This window comes from Bidens hawaiensis, unplaced genomic scaffold, assembly GCF_021521415.1.
Source record: "Bidens hawaiensis isolate Kalapana, Puna unplaced genomic scaffold, B.hawaiensis_p1.1 tig00025843_1, whole genome shotgun sequence".
Classification (NCBI taxonomy): Eukaryota; Viridiplantae; Streptophyta; class Magnoliopsida; order Asterales; family Asteraceae; genus Bidens; species Bidens hawaiensis.
In genome coordinates, this window is record NW_027494154.1 from 208,323 (window position 1) to 226,074 (window position 17,752).

The window sequence follows — 17,752 nt, forward strand, 5'->3', positions numbered from 1 at the left end:
TCTAGGGTTTCATCATTAATTATGATCATCCTCGCCAACCTTGAACACAAAAGGCACAACATTTAGAGCTCTAGCAAGCATAACACGAACAACAGAAAAAAAAAACTCCACAAAAGCACACAAACGGAGCAAATATGAAATATCTAATATGATGAAGAGCGAAACAGTCCGAACAACAAAATTTGGGGGTTAAGAAGTGGCGGTAGAGAGATTGCAAAAATGTTTGGATAAGATGGTGCAGCGTCTTAAAACGAATCCTATGAAAGCTTGTGGGAAAAATGGTCACAATGAGGCCGGATATCTCATTGGAATCATGCTTGAATTTTGAAACGATAGATTGAAAGACATTACTGGTAGGGAGATCGAGAGGAAGAAGATGATTCAAGACCAAATCGATCGTAGAAGGATGGAGCGAGCGAGAATACTACCCAACACCTAACTTATTATACAATAACATTTCAAACATGTCAAAACATATTCAAAGAACCTTAACAGAAAACCGGCTAAAGGAACGAGGAAGTGGTGTTATCCTCTTCTGTGCAACCGCAAATACCGGTTTGACCAAGTTTCTCAAACTCTCATCTCATGAACCACAACAATCTCTTCTTATAAACATTGTTAGTTTTTCAAAAAGCACGTTACAGAATGCGAACTAGGTGCAAAATAGAATACATTCATTATAAACACTGAAACTCCATTTTTTCCAGTACATTAAGAGAAACCTAATTGACTGATTTGCCCTTCCTAGTATGACCTAAATCAGTAGCACCATATAATAGTTGTAATTGAGATGAATACTTAAGGTCAATATTGCAAGAGTAGGTAGGAAATCATGAATTAGAAGTGAAGTTAACCGGAGGCAATCGGATAACAGCTTCCTCGGTTTCAATTGGATCTGGTCTTAGAATCTACACAACCAAGAACAGAAGCTTCAAATTCAAATTCATTGTTTAATCGGACTGGAATAGGAGAGTAATAATAAATGGAGAAAGAAAGAGAGTAGTACCGGATCTTGAAGAAGGGGCTTCGTATCGTCAGTAGCCGGCCGGAATTGGGGTTTATTGTTATTATGGCTAACTTCTCTCTTGAGTTCACTGTTGCCGGACTTCATTGAAACTGCTGTAGGTTTCATCTCCCTGTTTTCGATAGCAGATAAATCACCACTATTTTGTATAGTGAGAAGGAAAGCCCGGCCCATTAGGAAAAGAAAAAGAAATGGGTAAAATGTCATTTTAGTCCTCGTGGTTTGACAAATAATGCGGGTTTAGTCCAAAATGTTTATTTTTTGCATATGGACCCTCCACGTTTCCCAGTTATTGCCAATTACATCCAAATCACTAACTCCGTTAAATTTAGTCGTTAAGTCAGGGGAGGTAGACATGTCTTTTCACTATTTCTTTATTATAATACTTATTTAAGTGAACTGCGGTTTTCGTCCTTGTGGTTTGTCCAAATATGCGGTTTTAGTCCAATAGTTTCAAGTTTGCAATTTTCTTCCCTATGGTTTCACACTTGCAATTAAACTCGAATTCCCTAATCTCGTTAAGTTTGGTTGTTAAACCCATCAGTGTGCCCTTCACTTAAGAGGCAGTTTTGTTCCTTCTCTTTTTTTCTTTTTCCATAAATACACCCAGCCCCTCACATGAGGGGGGTTGCGAATTAGGACTAAGGTTTATTTGGGGAGAAAAACGACAAAATTGATCGTCATATGAGGGGCACGCAAATGGGTTAACGACAAGACTTAACGAGGTTAATAAATTCGAGTTTAATTGCAAGTGAAATGAAACTTAAACGACAAAAATTGCAAACTTGAAACTATTTGACTAAAACCGCATGTTTAAACAAACCACAAGGACGAAAACCGCAGTTCACTGAAATCAGTATTATAATAAAGAAATAGTGAAAAGACATGTCTACCCCTGACTTAACGATTAAATTTAACGGAGTTAGTGATTTGGATGCAATTGGCAAGAATTGGGAAACGTGGAGGGTCAATATGCAAAAAATAAACTTTTTTGACTAAATTCGCATTATTTGCCAAACCTAAAGGACGAAAATGGCATTTTACTCAAAAGAAAAAGAAACGACCTTAGCTTCTTCTTAGCGGGTACGTATGGTTTAACTAAAAAGAAAAATGCCTCATCGTCATGTTGTTGTCACTATGTGGGGATGGGGTAGTTACTAACTTTTTATTTAAAAAACGCGTAATAATTTAACTAATAGTATACTTATAATTTTAATGTTATTCTTTTTAAACAAAAATGTGAGTTGGTAGGATTAAAGTCGTGACCCCATCTTTTGAGCCTCTTGCTCGTTAACACATTGACGCCTAAACAGGGTAGCCTCCCCCGGGGCGCCTCACTTCTTCACCGTGAAATGGTTTTGCGTGTGTGATCTAATTGACATGGAGAAAGCATTAGCCCACTGCTATCGGTATTAGCAGGTCAATCGTGAGCATAAAAATCATGTTAGACTTACACATGTATATAAAACATGACTCAAGTTTTTGTAGGCTAACATGGATATGTCATATATTACAGAAAATTTTATTAAATATTTTTACCGTACATTTAATAATCTAAAATTGGAATATTATTAGGATTGTGAGTTTCTAGCACGAGACAAAATTCGTATGCCGAGGTTTAGTATAAGCAAGTTTGGTCAAAAAAAATTTAGCTAAACAAGTCAAGTTCCAGTCAATTTGAAGAGTTTACAGTTTTACCTATTTAGCCCCTATATCTTTTCTATTCGTTTTACCAAATTTTAAACCACAAGATTTTATAACTATAATACTATTTGTAGTTTGATGTAAACTAATAATTTTAAGTATTTGTACCAAAAGCAAGAAAAAGATTTGGGTAGGGTTAGACTATTTGTGTTCATCAATGAATATACATGTCGTGCTTAGGTTTATATGTTTGACATGATTTCGATTTTCTAGTTGATTAGACCCATCAACCACACTAACTAACAACACTTGTTTAGAATATGTTAGACGAGCCAACTCATAAACCCATGTATAAAATTAGGCATGCTAGACGAGCCAACTCATAAACCCATTCAAGTTAATCTAAACACAACCCGTCAAACATGTTTTCGGTTTGACCCGAAATTATTTAACCTGCTTAAACGAAACAGTAAACACAAACTAAACCATCCACTAAAAAGAAATTACAACCATACCCCTCCGTCTTCAACCTTGTTGATTACATTTTTCAATCAAAAGCCGATTATTATTATTATTATCAGTGAACTCGAGATAACAACAATGGAGGCGTTGAAGGTCTGGTCGTCACGGCCTCTAAGACACCTCTTCCATTTAGCTTCCTCGCCTTCTCTACCTACTTCCAAATCACACCTCTCTTCTTCCTTCATCCGCTGCTGTTCTTCTTCTTCTTCCACCACCGCCGCCGTGCCGAAACAAGGCGGCAGAGGCAGAAGACCACCGGCCAATTCAACCGCAACCTCAACTTCCGACCGAGACGCCATTCGCGCTATCCGCCTCAAAAAGGTTCGCCTCAATAATATTCATTAATATTAATATTAATATTAACCTTTCATAATTAAATTGCTGATGGATTGTGTAAATTAGATTTGTAATTAGCGTTGACTGCAATCATTGACCATGTTAATTTAGATCCAATCTGCTTGATTGAACATTTGAACATGTGAATATCAGAGAGTATATATTATTAGGGGTTATTTAGTAGTGTAAACCGAACCGAACGGAACTTGTTCGCTAACGGTTCATGAACGCTAACCGAATGGAAAATCTTGTTTGTGTTTGCTCGTTAAAGAGTCGAACTTGTTCACGAACACGAACACGAACACATACACAAACGGACATTTACTGTTTAACGAAAAAAAAGGCAACGTTCTTAATCTGAAACATTAGGCATAATCACTTTAATTAAATATATAGTCAAGCACTTGAGACAATAATATAAACATAATAATCTCCTGGTTGGTGGTTTTATTCTGATAATGTCAGCGAAGCACAAGTTAGATTTGTTGTTAGTTAAAGCAAGACTCTATAAAACAAATCCTTAATGAAACAAACAGAACATAAACAATAAAACTATAAGTGTATATCATTTAAATGTTCAGTTAATTATTACAAATAAAAATATAAAACAAACCTTTTTAATGAACTTAAACAAACGAACGTAAACTAACATAAATGGCACGATACCGAATGGACACAGTCTCTGTTCATGTTCGTTCCTTTATTAAACGAACGAACATAAACGAACTTTCCGGCTTCTCACTGAACGGTTCACAAACTGTTTGCTTAGCGTTCGGTTCGTTTATAGCTCTAGGTTTATTGTTATCATGTTTAGGAGATATTATTTGATTAGATAGTTGATTAATATTACATAATATATCAGGTTTTTATTATTTTTTAGTGAAAAGTTGTGTAATGTATGCTTTTATTTTATAGGTAGAAGAACTGAGGAGCAAGGGTTTTGAGCCCTATGCTTACAAATGGGACCGAACTCATTCTGCTAACCAGTTGCAAGATCTTTATAAACATTTAGAAAATGGTGAAGAATCAAACGGTGAAGATGATCAAGTTTCAATATCAGGAAGAATTGTGGCGCGTAGGGCTTTTGGAAAACTTGCTTTCTTGACTTTGAGGGATGATTCTGGGACAATTCAGGTATTGTCTGCATAATTAAATGAGCATGCTTTTGCCACTAATTATTACTGATATATTTACGTATGGTTTCAGCTTTGCTGTGAGAAAGAAAGGCTTGTAAATGATCAATTTGAGCAGTTAAAAAGCCTTGTTGATATTGGTGATATATTGGGTGCACGTGGTTCAATTAAACGAACCGAGAAAGGTTTGATTCTTTATGCTAGCCAACTTGTTTTAGGACAAAACATTGTTCAGTACTAATTACCACAATATATGCAATTTTTAATGTATTTTCAGGGGAGCTTTCTGTATGTGTTAATTCATTTTTGATTCTCACAAAATCTTTACTTCCACTTCCGGATAAGTTTCATGGTCTAACAGATGTGGATAAGCGTTACCGCCAACGGTTAGTTTTCCAATATTTTTTATGGGGAAAGTGTGTATGTAATTAACTGTTAAAGCATTATTGTAAGTGGTTATATCTGTTTGTATAGATATGTTGATATGATTGCAAATCCTGAGGTAGCCAATGTATTTCGCAAAAGAGCAAAGGTAGGCTTGAACTTTGAAATAATATATTTTATAATCGTCTCTTTATCAATTATTCATACAATAATATAATCACTTAATTGGTATGCTGATTTGTGGTTCACTTCAGTAGATTGTATCAGTCATACGCCAGACTGTTGAAAATGTGGGATTTATTGAAGTTGATACACCAGTTCTTCAGGTTTGTTAATCATCCATAAAGGCTAAAACTTTGTTTGGTTTGATCTGAATTTTTAAATTATTTTTATTAATTAGGGAGCGGCTGGTGGTGCAGAAGCTAGACCGTTCATTACACACCATAACTCTCTTGGTAGGGATCTTTACTTGAGAATTGCTACTGAACTGCATTTGAAGAGAATGTTGGTGAGACTCTGAATACTGTAGCTTTAATAAATATATAAACTTGGTACAGTTAGTATTTTATTACATGTTTTTATAGAGTTTTTTTTGCAATATAGGTTGGGGGATTTGAAAAAGTATATGAAATTGGAAGAATATTCAGAAACGAAGGCATTTCGACTCGTCATAATCCAGAATTCACGACTATTGAAGTAATAATGCATCATTTTTCTTCATAATTGTATATTACAAGTTTTGGGGTTGGATCAAATACAAAAGTTTTGGGGTTGGATCAAATACAAATGAAATTAACGTGCTAATTGTGAGAATAAAGTAGAGTAATTATATATACAAGTAGAGTAATTATGTAATTACATCATAGAATAATGTAATTAATTACTCTATGATGTAATTACATAATTACTCTACTTGTATATATAATTACTCTACTTTATTCTCACAATTAGCACGTTAATTTCATTTGTACGGTAACTTTCCCCTACAAGTTTTTGTAATCACAAATCAGGGTTTATTGGTTTTGTTAATAAAATGATCCAGATATATGAAGCATATTCAGACTATGAAAGTATGATGAACATGGCAGAAGAAATTGTAACTCAATGTGCTCTTGCAGTTAATGGGAAGCTTATTGTTGACTATCAGGTAAGGTGTAACGCTATTGCCCATAACATTTTACACCAAATTTTTAGAAGTTCCAAGTTAATATATTTGATTAATATCTTTTTAACTTGTACAGTTGTACCCTGTCATATTTAAAAATTTGTACATAATTGTTGAACAATGAAAGTATAGTTTCAAATTAAATTATTGTGAAAGTAAAGTTTCAAATTACTGAATATTATAATGATTCACTAAGTTTTAATTTATAGTGTATCTCTCAATGCTAGTTCATAATTTGATTAATTCATTGGATTTAAAAAAAACGCTTCGCTTTACATAAACAAATTAGAGGCACAGAAACTTCTTATACACCTCGTAACGCACAATCCAATATTAGAGATGAAACTTGTAATATCTATGTCCATTTGCTTTATTGTCACAATAACAATAATTTCATATTTATTATTGTTATTGTTAATCACTTGTGTGTGTGTCTTATAAATAGAATTCATTTTTAATTTATTAACAGCCATGATTAACAATATGTATATAATTTTGTTAGTCTATTGTAACGTGTATGTATATATTAAAACAATAAATGATTTTTAATTTACTGTCACAATGATAATAATTATATATATGTAATATTGTTAGCCTCAAAAATGCAGATCCAAATGTTAAGTCGTTAAGTACTACTTTCACATTTTATTTCTACTGTTTTCAGTTAATATTTACTGCACATAATCTTGGGATTAAACTATCATTGCTACTTTCAGTTAATTATCTATTTGCATGCAGGGTGTGGAAATTAATCTAGGAAGACCTTGGAAGAGGGAAACAATGCACAATTTAGTCAAAGAAGCTACAGGGATTGATATTAATGAATTTGGAAATGATCTTAATGCTCTAAAAGAAGCAACTTTTAGCAAGCTTAATTTGGGTCCAAATAGTCAAGAAAGACATTTAATTGAAGCATGTTCCTCAGCTGGCCGCGTGCTTAATGAGGTCGATTTCAATAATTCTTATTAATATTAAGTTTAAGTCGAATTCTAACAACAATAGTTTGTGTTTTCAGATCTTTGAGATGGTGGTTGAACCAACACTAGTGCAACCGACATTTGTGTTGGACTATCCTGTTGAGGTATCCCCTTTGGCTAAACCCCATCGGAGGCATGCAGGTTTGACCGAGAGATTCGAATTATTTATTTGCGGCCGTGAGTTAGGAAACGCGTTTTCTGAATTAACCGATCCTTTGGACCAGGTATGTTATTATCACTATTTCGATATTATTTACTCGTTATATAACTAACAATTTATAAGTTATAACAGAGAAGTCGGTTGGAAGAACAAGTGCAGCAGCATAATCAAAAGAAAGAAGCTGCAAGTTCAAAAGACTCGGTCACAAAAGGAGATGATGACGTGTCATATGAAGTGACTCTTGATGAAGATTTTTTAACAGCTTTGGAATATGGGATGCCGCCGGCATCAGGAATGGTACATTTCTACCTCATTTATATTTTAATTAATTTTTGTTAAATGTTATTAATTGAGTAATTTTGATTTTAGGGACTTGGGATAGACAGGCTTGTGATGCTTCTGACAAATTCAGCCAGTATCAGAGATGTTATTGCCTTCCCTGTGCTTAAGATTCAACAATAATATATTGAGGTTCTTGAATTTCAGGTTTGTTTTAATTTTAAGCAATGATATGTGATGGCATTTATTGATATCTTCAATTGCTCAGTACTGGGTGCATTTGTAATTTGAGTGAGACCATATTTTTCAAAGCATAATTTTGTAGTAGTTTCTTTAAATTTAATATGCTACATGTAGCTTTATATTGTTAAAATAAAGAGAAAATTATATACATAAATATTAAATGTTAAACAGTCAGTTCTATTTACACGGATTTTGTTTAGGGTACAATCGGAGTCTTGACTCACTTTCAGAAAAAAACAATTTACAAAACGAAGAATCGGAGAGAAGACAAAGGCAAAAAAACCGATAAAGTGATTTAATTCGTATACTTTTTGTGTAAGAAATCTAGAACAGTCAAGAATTTGAAGGAAAGAATCCAATTGAATTGTCAAAGGAATTAGAGTTGAATTCTCTAAAATCTAAATGTTATTTCTTGAATTCAGATTCCAATTCTAACAACTTTTACAAACTATTTAGGAAGGAATTAAGATTCCAATTCAACTAATCGAACGCCGATGAAGGGTTTTGTAGCAATGATGAAAAAACTTGGATCGTAAAATGGAGGGTGCGTAATATGGCACATATTGAACATTAACCATAGATTTTCGTACTAAAGGGCTTCTAGCCTAATGATATCATGATATGTAAAATGGTGTTTCTTCTTTTAAGATTAAGCATTCGAGTCCTATAATAGACATTGGTATATATTTATAAGCAGGTTTAGACTGTGTGTCAGTATAAGATATTTTTCAAAGACAATGAACATGTGCATATATATCGGAACAACAATCATATGATAAGTAAATCCATATCATATATACTAAAATATGATAAGTAAATCCTTTTAGATCCCTGATTTTAGGATTCTGTGACATAAAAAATTAAGGACAACGTGCCAAAAGCTTACCCATCAAAACATCATTTAAAATTGTGTCCAATTTAGAAGTTAGTAGGAAATTTCTTTATCAATTATTTGGATGATGACATGCTCCTATTAAATTCAACACAGAAATCAACTTTCATATTTATCCAACAAAATATCATTCAATAATAAACAGAGTTAGGTATACCTTTACCTAATTATGTCACGTGAATTTCATAATCTGAAAAGTGAACTACAAGATAAAATAAAATAGATACCTGAAAATAGTTATTGTACTTTCAAAGAATAAATGCTGATTCATGAAAATATAACGAATATTTGAAATTTGTTATGAATTACCATTTTATTATTTGGATGACACCAATTATTTGACCTCACCGACAAACCTTTTACATGCACCAATTATGTGTTTTTTGTCCCCTCCCAAATAGTGTATATACAGTTGATTTTATACTATAAATACGAGGTGATTATAACGGAGTTTTGCATCCCAGTAAGACTAATAATTCTTACTTTTCTTATTCTCTTGTCTCTTGTTAACTTCAAAGTTCATATATTATTCTAATAAGCTTGTTATAATTAGAGCTAATATTATAACACGTTATCAGCACGAGCCGATTATATCCTAACCAAGAAAGGTAATAGACACAAAGGTATCTACATAAGCATCATAAACACTTCTTTAATTATGTACATTAGATATATATCTATGCATATACATATACTAACTAATATACTAAGTAATAACAATAATGTGTATAAACATTGTTATTAAAATTTGATAACTATTCTAACTTTTATTTATATATGCACACTAATATCTCATTTAGAAGTTAGATTTATTTACACTAACAATTCTATTCTTATTATTGTGCATACTAATTATATATTTTATAAAATAAACTGTATTTAATATCTTATTTATTATCTTACTTTAAAATAATTAATATTATATATTATATATATATACACACACATACAAACGGTAATGTTACTGTTATAAACGGTAATGTAACCGTTGTAAAAAGGTTATAAATTTTCACTATAAATAACCAATCATTAACCCCATTTCATTTACAACAAACATTCTTCTTATTAAATTTATCCAAGATAAAGTTCTCAAAATGATTCACCCGGTTTTGCTGTTGGTCACTATAATGCTTATACTACTTCTCATTCTAATTTTTAATCTCTCATCTGAAGATTTCGGCATTTTCTTTTTCTTTTATATGTTTATAGCTCTACCAATGTATTGTATCTCATTGTTGATTGATATATATGGATTCTAATATTTATCTTATTATTTGCTCTATTATGTTTAGCAACAAAATGTCAAATATAGCAAAACTCGAATTCCCTGCACTCAACATTTCTAGAGAAAATTATATGTCTTGGACAGCAAATGTCAAAAGACATTTAAAATCTATGGATGTGTTAGAAACAATCCAAGAATACAATGATTACTCTGACCAGGATAAAGCAAGAGCTAATGTTTCCATCCATAAACATATTGAGAATTACTACAGCATGAGTATTTTAATTATGATAACCCATATATGATATGGGAAGATTTGAAAAGCAGATTCGGTCATCTAAGGGAAGTTTTACTTCCTACTTCTAGAGATGAATGGAACAGTCTTAGGTTCCAAGATTTTAAGAGGGTAAATGATTACACCTCTGCTTTATACCGAATTTGCTCAAAGCTAGAATTTTGTGGGTATCCCGTAACAGAGGAAGAAAAGTTAGAGAAAACTTTCTCCACGTTTCATGCATCAAACATAAACTTGCAAACACATTATCGTTTGCAGAATTTTAGGAGATACTCTGATCTAAATGCATTGCTCCTTGTAGCAGAGAAAAATAATGAATTATTGATGAAAAATCATCAATCTCGTCCCACGGGTTCATTAGCAATACCAGAAGCACATGTTGCTCACAAAAGTTCTCATAAAAATTCTGGTCATAAATGGGAACAAAGTCGAGGACGAGGCCGTGGACGTGGCCGTGGTCATTTTGACAAAAGACATTTTAATGATCGTAAGCTTTCATTCAAATGGAACAATAATTCTTACGGTCGTGGTCGTGGCCGTGGTCGTGGTCGTAACCAGAGAGCCAATAATTATCATGTCCCACACAATACCAATTCCAACCACCAAAATAAATGGAATGAAGCTGGTAGGTCCGAAAACAATGGCACTTCATGTTTTAGATGTGGAAGTACAAACCACTGGGCAAAGGCTTGTCGCACAGCTCCACATCTGTGTGAACTGTACCAAACCTCTCTAAAAGGAAAAGAGAAAGAAGTGAACCATGTTGATAACTTTAATAATATCAATGCTGAGCTGAGCGTTGAAGACTTTGGGGTGGAACTTTGAAACAAAGTTGCTTGACTACTATAATTAGATGCAATTATTAAGTGTGTTCTCATTATCTTTAATTATGTATTTCCTCTTTCATGTACTACTTGTGTTTCAATTAAATAAAGTTCTTATTAAAATATCATATGTCTTCGCTATACACTTATTTTTTTTTCTTAATATTTTTCAAGATTTAAAATGAAAATCACTTGAGCACAAGATCAAACAAATGAAGAAGATATATGTATAGCGGATAGTGGAGCCACACATACTATACTTAGATCTAAAAAATATTTTTATAAACTGAAACCAACAAAAGGGATCATCAATACAGTATCAGGTCCTACAAACTTGATAGAAGGAGTGGGAAAAGCTAATTTAGCATTACCAAATGGTACAAAGCTCAAAATAGAAAATGCTTTATTTTCCCCAAAATCAACAAGAAATTTGTTGAGTTTCAGAAACATATATCATAATGTATATGATACTCAGTCAAGGACTGTTAGTAATGAAAAATATTTGCATATCATAAGCAAAGATCAAATATTGGAAAATTTGCCAATGCTCCATTCTGGTTTGCATTATACATATATAAATGTGCCTCAAGCACATATGGCAGTCAAAGAAAATTGTTGCGATTCTGGTATCATAAACTTATGGCATGACAGATTAGGCCATCCAGGATCCACAATGATGAAAAGGATCATTGAAAATACACATGGGCATCCACTGAAAGGTCAAAAGATCCACAAAATAGATAAAATGCATCAATGTACATCTTGTTCTCTTGGAAAATTAATTACAAGGCCTTCGCCATTAAAAGTCGATAAAGAAACACCAATGTTTCTTGAAAGAATTCAAGGTGACATATGTGGACCAATTCATCCACCATGTGGACCATTTAGATACTTCATGGTCTTAATAGACGCATCCAGCAGATGGTCTAATATCTCTTTATTATCGACTCGTAATGTTGCTTTTGCAAAATTTCTTGCTCAAATTATCAAATTACGTGCGCATTTTCCGGATTATACCATTAAAAGAGTAAGGCTTGATAATGCGGGAGAATTTACATCACATGCTTTTGATGATTATTGCATGTCTGTGGGGATTGTTGTAGAACACCCTGTTGCTCATGTACACACACAAAATGGCTTAGCCGAGTCGTTGATCAAACGCCTACAGCTAATAGCTAGACCATTAATAATGAGGACAAAACTCCCTGTTTCTATTTGGAGTCATGCAATTATGCATGCTGGATCGTTAATCCGCGTGAGACCAAGTGCAAATCATAAATACTCTCCCACACAACTTGTTTCTGGAAATGAGGCAAATATCTCTCATCTTAGAATTTTTTGTTGTGCTATGTATGTTCCTATTGCACCACCACAACGCACAAAAATGGGTCCCCAAAGAAGGTTGGGAATATATGTTGGATATGAAACATCTTCCATCATAAGATACCTTGAACCTTTAACAGGTGATGTATTTACAGCACGTTTTGCTGATTGTCATTTTAACGAGACAATGTTCCTGACATTAGGGGGAGAAATGAAAAAGCAAGAAAGAGATATATCATGGTGTGTGCCATCATTGTTACACCTAGACCCAAGATCAAAACAAAGTAAGACAGAGGTTCAAAAAATAATACATCTACAAGAAATTGCAAATCAGTTACCTGATGCATTTACTGATATAAACAGGGTCACTAAATCTCATATACCAGCTGCTAATGCTCCAGCTCGAGTTGAGATTCCAAGCAAGCAAAACCATAATAATGCACCTCATGAATCTCAAAAACGTTTAAAACGTGGAAGGCTAATCGGTTCAAAGGATAAAAATCCTCGAAAAAGAAAGGGTTCTGAGAAGGATACTGACCCTAAGGAATGAATGATTGACAAAACCTTCCCTCAGGAAAGAATAAATGATATAACATTTCCTCAGGAATAAATAAATGATTCCAATAAAGAATTATCAATAAACTATGGTAAATCACATATAATGTGGGATCGAGATGAAATGGAAAATATTGATGATATATTTTCTTATTCTGTAGCAAGCGATATCATGGAAGAAAATGATGACCCTAAACCAAAATCTGTAAATCGAGAAGATTGGAACAAATGGAAAGATGCTATGCAAGCTGAATTAAACTCACTAAACAATCGAAAGGTTTTTGGACCTATTGTCATTACACCAAAGTCAATGAAACCTGTAGGATATAAATGGGTTTTTGTGAGAAAACGAAATGAGAAAAATGAAGTTACAAGATACAAAGCAAGACTTGTAGCTCAAGGTTTTTCTCAGAGGCCAGGAATTGACTATGAAGAAACGTATTCTCCTGTTATGGATGCTATTACGTTTAGATATTTAATCAGCTTAGCAGTCTCTAAAAAGTTAGAGATGCGTCTTATGGATGTTGTCACAGCTTACTTGTATGGATCACTAGATAGTGACATCTATATGAAAATTCCCGAAGGATTTAAACTCCCCGATGCAATAAGCTCAAAGCCTAAGGAAATGTATTCCATCAAATTACAAAGATCCTTGTATGGACTGAAACAATCTGGAAGGATGTGGTACAATCGTTTGAGTGATTATTTGATAAGCAAAGGATACACAAATAATCTTATTTGTCCATGTGTCTTCATCAAGAAGACAACATCAGGATATGTGATCATAGCTGTGTATGTTGACGATCTAAATTTAATTGGGACACAAAAAGAAATTAATGAAGCAATTGCTCTTTTAAAGAAAGAATTCGAAATGAAAGATCTTGGAAAAACCAAATATTGTCTTGGTTTACAAATTGAGCATATGCATAATGGGATACTTGTGCATCAGTCAACTTATACTGAGAAACTCTTAAAACGTTTTAATATGGACAAAGCAAATCCTTTAAGCACACCGATGGTTGTTAGATCACTCAATGTTGACAATGATCCATTTCGTCATTGCGAAGATAATGAAGAGATTCTTGGTCCCGAAGTACCATACCTCAGTGCAATTGGAGCACTTATGTATCTTGCTAACTGTACAAGACCTGACATTTCTTTTGCAGTTAATTTATTGGCAAGATTCAGTTCATCCCCTACTAAAAGACATTGGAATGGCATTAAACATATTTTTCGGTATTTAAAAGAAACTGTTGATTTAGGTTTATTTTATCCTAACGATTCAAAAGAAGGGTTAGTTGGTTATGCAGATGCAGGTTATTTATCTGATCCCCATAAAGCAAAATCTCAAACTGGATACGTATTTAAGAATGGAGGAACTGCGATTTCATGGCGTTCTCAGAAACAAACACTCATTGCAACATCTTCAAATCATGCTGAAGTCATTGCATTGCATGAAGCTTCAAGAGAATGTGTATGGTTAAGATCTATGTCACGACACATATTGATTTCTTGTGGTCTAGAGAAAGATCGAATCCCAACTCCTATCTATAAAGATAATGCTGCTTGTGTCTCGCAAATGAAGGAAGGGTATATCAAAAGTGACAGAACAAAGCATATACCACCAAGATACTTTGAGTATACTCGGGACCTTATTAAAGACAATCAGGTTGAGATGAGATATGTCCAATCCAACAACAACTCAGCTGATCTTTTCACAAAAGCACTTCCCACAGCAACATTCAGAAAACATGTCCATGATATTGGCATGCGCCATGTACGAACGATGTAATGACCTGCAACTTGAGGGGGAGCTATATGCTGCACTCTTTTTCCCTTAGCTAAAGCTTTTTCTCATTGGGTTTTTCTTTAGCAAGGTTTTTAATGAGGCAGTACTTCAAGACCCCGAAGTTTTGAAAATGTGTCATCCAAGGGGGAGTGTTATGAATTACCATTTTATTATTTGGATGACACCAATTATTTGACCTCACCGACAAACCTTTTACATGCACCAATTATGTGTTTTTTGTCCCCTCCCAAATAGTGTATATACAGTTGATTTTGTACTATAAATACGAGGTGATTGTAACGGAGATTTGCATCCCAGTAAGACTAATAATTCTTACTTTTCTTATTCTCTTGTCTCTTGTTAATTCCAAAGTTCATATATTATTCTAATAAGCTTGTTATAATTAGAGCTAATATTATAACAAAATTTACTAATGTTTAGTTGTTTACATACACTGTAGTATAAATATACTAAAAAAAATTATTTATTTATATTATTTTCTTTATAATAAATACCAGTAAACCCATTGAAAAAAAAAATGTTCACTCTTAACCCATACTCTCTGGCCTTATCACAATCATGGGCCTGGAAATCCTAACGGAAAACCCAAAATCACCACCAAATGCACCACCATCCGCCACCGTCACCACTCGCAAAAAACTCACCCTCATCCCCCTCATCTTCTTAATCTACTTCGAAGTGGCCGGTGGCCCGTACGGTGAAGAGCCCGCAGTCCAGGCCGCAGGCCCGCTCCTCGCCATCCTCGGGTTCTTAATATTCCCATTCATATGGAGTATCCCAGAAGCTCTAGTCACTGCAGAACTCTCCACCGCCTTCCCGGGCAACGGCGGGTTCGTCATATGGGCTGACAAAGCGTTCGGCCCGTTTTCAGGCTCGTTGATGGGCAGCTGGAAGTACCTGACTGGTGTCATCAATATAGCTGCCTTCCCAATTCTCTGCATAGATTACATGCAGAAACTGTTTCCGGTATTCTCATCGGGCTTACCTCGAACTTTAGCAATATTATTATCCACCGTATTCCTTTCGGTTATCAACTACACCGGGTTGAACATAGTTGGAATCGCAGCGATCGGTTTAGGAGTCGTATCCTTAGCTCCATTCCTAGTCATGTCATTAATAGCTATACCTCAAATTCATCCACATAGATGGTTAAGTCTAGGCCAAAAAGGTGTCAAAAAAGACTGGAATTTATATGTCAACACACTTTTCTGGAACTTAAACTTCTGGGACACAGTCAGTACCATGGCTGGAGAAGTCGAGAATCCGAAAAAGACGTTCCCGAAAGCATTATTATGCGCAGTCGTCTTAACATGTTTCGCTTACATTATCCCATTAATGGCAGTGACCGGGGCGGTTTCTGTTGATCAAAGCGAATGGTCGTCCGGGTTCATGGCAGTCGCAGCACAAACAATATCGGGTAAATGGTTAAAGATTTGGATTGAAATCGGAGCGGTTTTATCGGGTATCGGTTTATTCGAAGCGCAGTTAAGCAGCTGCGCGTATCAGGTTCTCGGAATGTCGGAACTCGGGTTTTTACCTAAGTTTTTCGGGGTTCGGTCGAAGTGGTTCGATACTCCATGGGTGGCGATATTGATATCGACTTTGATTACGCTTGGTGTTTCTCAAATGGATTTTACGGATATTGTGGCGTCAGCGAATTTTTTATATAGTTTGGGGATGTTATTGGAGTTCGCGTCGTTTTTGTGGCTGCGGAGGAAGTTTCCGCGGCTGGAGCGGCCGTATAAGGTTCCGCTCCGGATGCCGGGGCTGGTGGTGATGTGTTTGGTGCCATCAGCGTTTTTGGTGGTTATTATGGTTATTGCTACTAAGATTGTTTATTTGGTTAGTGGGTTGATGACTGTGGGGGCTGTTTTGTGGTATTTTTTGATGAATTATTGTAAGTCAAAGCAATGGTTTAAGTTTGAAAATGGTGGCAAAGAAACGTTGTCATCTTGATAATCATTTGTTTGGACGTTTGGTTGGTGGTGAGTTGATTGAGTGGCTCATGGTTGGTGGTTAGTTAAGGTTGGCTTGTGGTTGGTTTGGTTGTATGTAGTGTAGGTTTGTTTAGATGAAGTCATTATTTGTCAACTTCAAGTTTGTACAAGTTTTATATATTTTACTATATATATATATATATATATATATATATATCATAATTTTATATCTTTAGAATAACATCACAATGAGCTTCAAAATTGGCTTTACTAATAAAATAAGTAATCATATTTGTCATCTTGTCGACATTTTGTCTCACTAAGTTATAGTAAAATTCATCTTTAAAATCGTCCTACAATGCACGTCGTTACTTAAAAAATGAACGTTTTTGTATAAAATACGTCTATCATGCCCTCTTTTCTGTATATTTTGCCCTCCATTTTTTAGATTGCCTCGTCTCTCTTCCAAGCGTCTGAATAATGGTAATAAATAGTTGGTACAATTATATTTAGAACATCACAATGAGCTTCAAAATTGTCTTTACTAATAATAAGTAATCATATGTGTCATCTTGTCGACATTTTGTCTCACAAAGTTATAGTAAAATCCATATTTAAAAACGCCTACAATGCATGTCTTTACTTAAAAAATGAACGTTTTAGTATAAAATACGTCTGTCATGCCCTCTTTTCTGTATATTTCGCCATCTATTATTAAGATTGTCTCCTATCTCTTCCAAGCGTCTGAATAATGGTAATAAATAGTTGGTACAATTATATTTAGAACATCACAATGAGCTTCAAAATTGTCTTTACTAATAATAAGTAATCATATGTGTCATCTTGTCGACATTTGGTCTCACAAAGTTATAGTAAAATCCATATTTAAAAACACCTACAATGCATGTCTTTACTTAAAAAATGAACGTTTTAGTATAAAATACGTCTGTCATGCCCTCTTTTCTGTATATTTCGCCATCTATTATTAAGATTGTCTCCTATCTCTTCCAAGCGTCTGAATAAT

General features: G+C 34.2%; 2 protein-coding genes across 2 annotated transcripts; both read left to right on the top strand.

Annotated features, from left to right (window-relative positions):
• The first annotated feature begins 3,104 nt into the window (after positions 1 to 3,104).
• Positions 3,105 to 8,104, top strand: LOC143572432 (lysine--tRNA ligase, chloroplastic/mitochondrial-like). The gene is made up of 13 exons (XM_077057601.1): positions 3,105 to 3,511; positions 4,442 to 4,660; positions 4,733 to 4,844; positions 4,937 to 5,045; positions 5,134 to 5,191; positions 5,301 to 5,369; positions 5,444 to 5,551; positions 5,647 to 5,739; positions 6,086 to 6,190; positions 6,947 to 7,153; positions 7,224 to 7,409; positions 7,478 to 7,642; positions 7,715 to 8,104. The coding sequence occupies exons 1-13, from the start codon at positions 3,269 to 3,271 to the stop codon at positions 7,805 to 7,807; spliced, it is 1,767 nt and encodes a 588-aa protein (XP_076913716.1). The 5' UTR covers positions 3,105 to 3,268; the 3' UTR covers positions 7,808 to 8,104.
• A 7,221-nt stretch (positions 8,105 to 15,325) lies between these two features.
• LOC143572433 (putative polyamine transporter At3g13620) lies at positions 15,326 to 16,863 on the top strand. The gene has a single exon (XM_077057602.1). The coding sequence runs from the start codon at positions 15,350 to 15,352 to the stop codon at positions 16,745 to 16,747; it is 1,398 nt and encodes a 465-aa protein (XP_076913717.1). The 5' UTR covers positions 15,326 to 15,349; the 3' UTR covers positions 16,748 to 16,863.
• Positions 16,864 to 17,752: the final 889 nt, after the last annotated feature.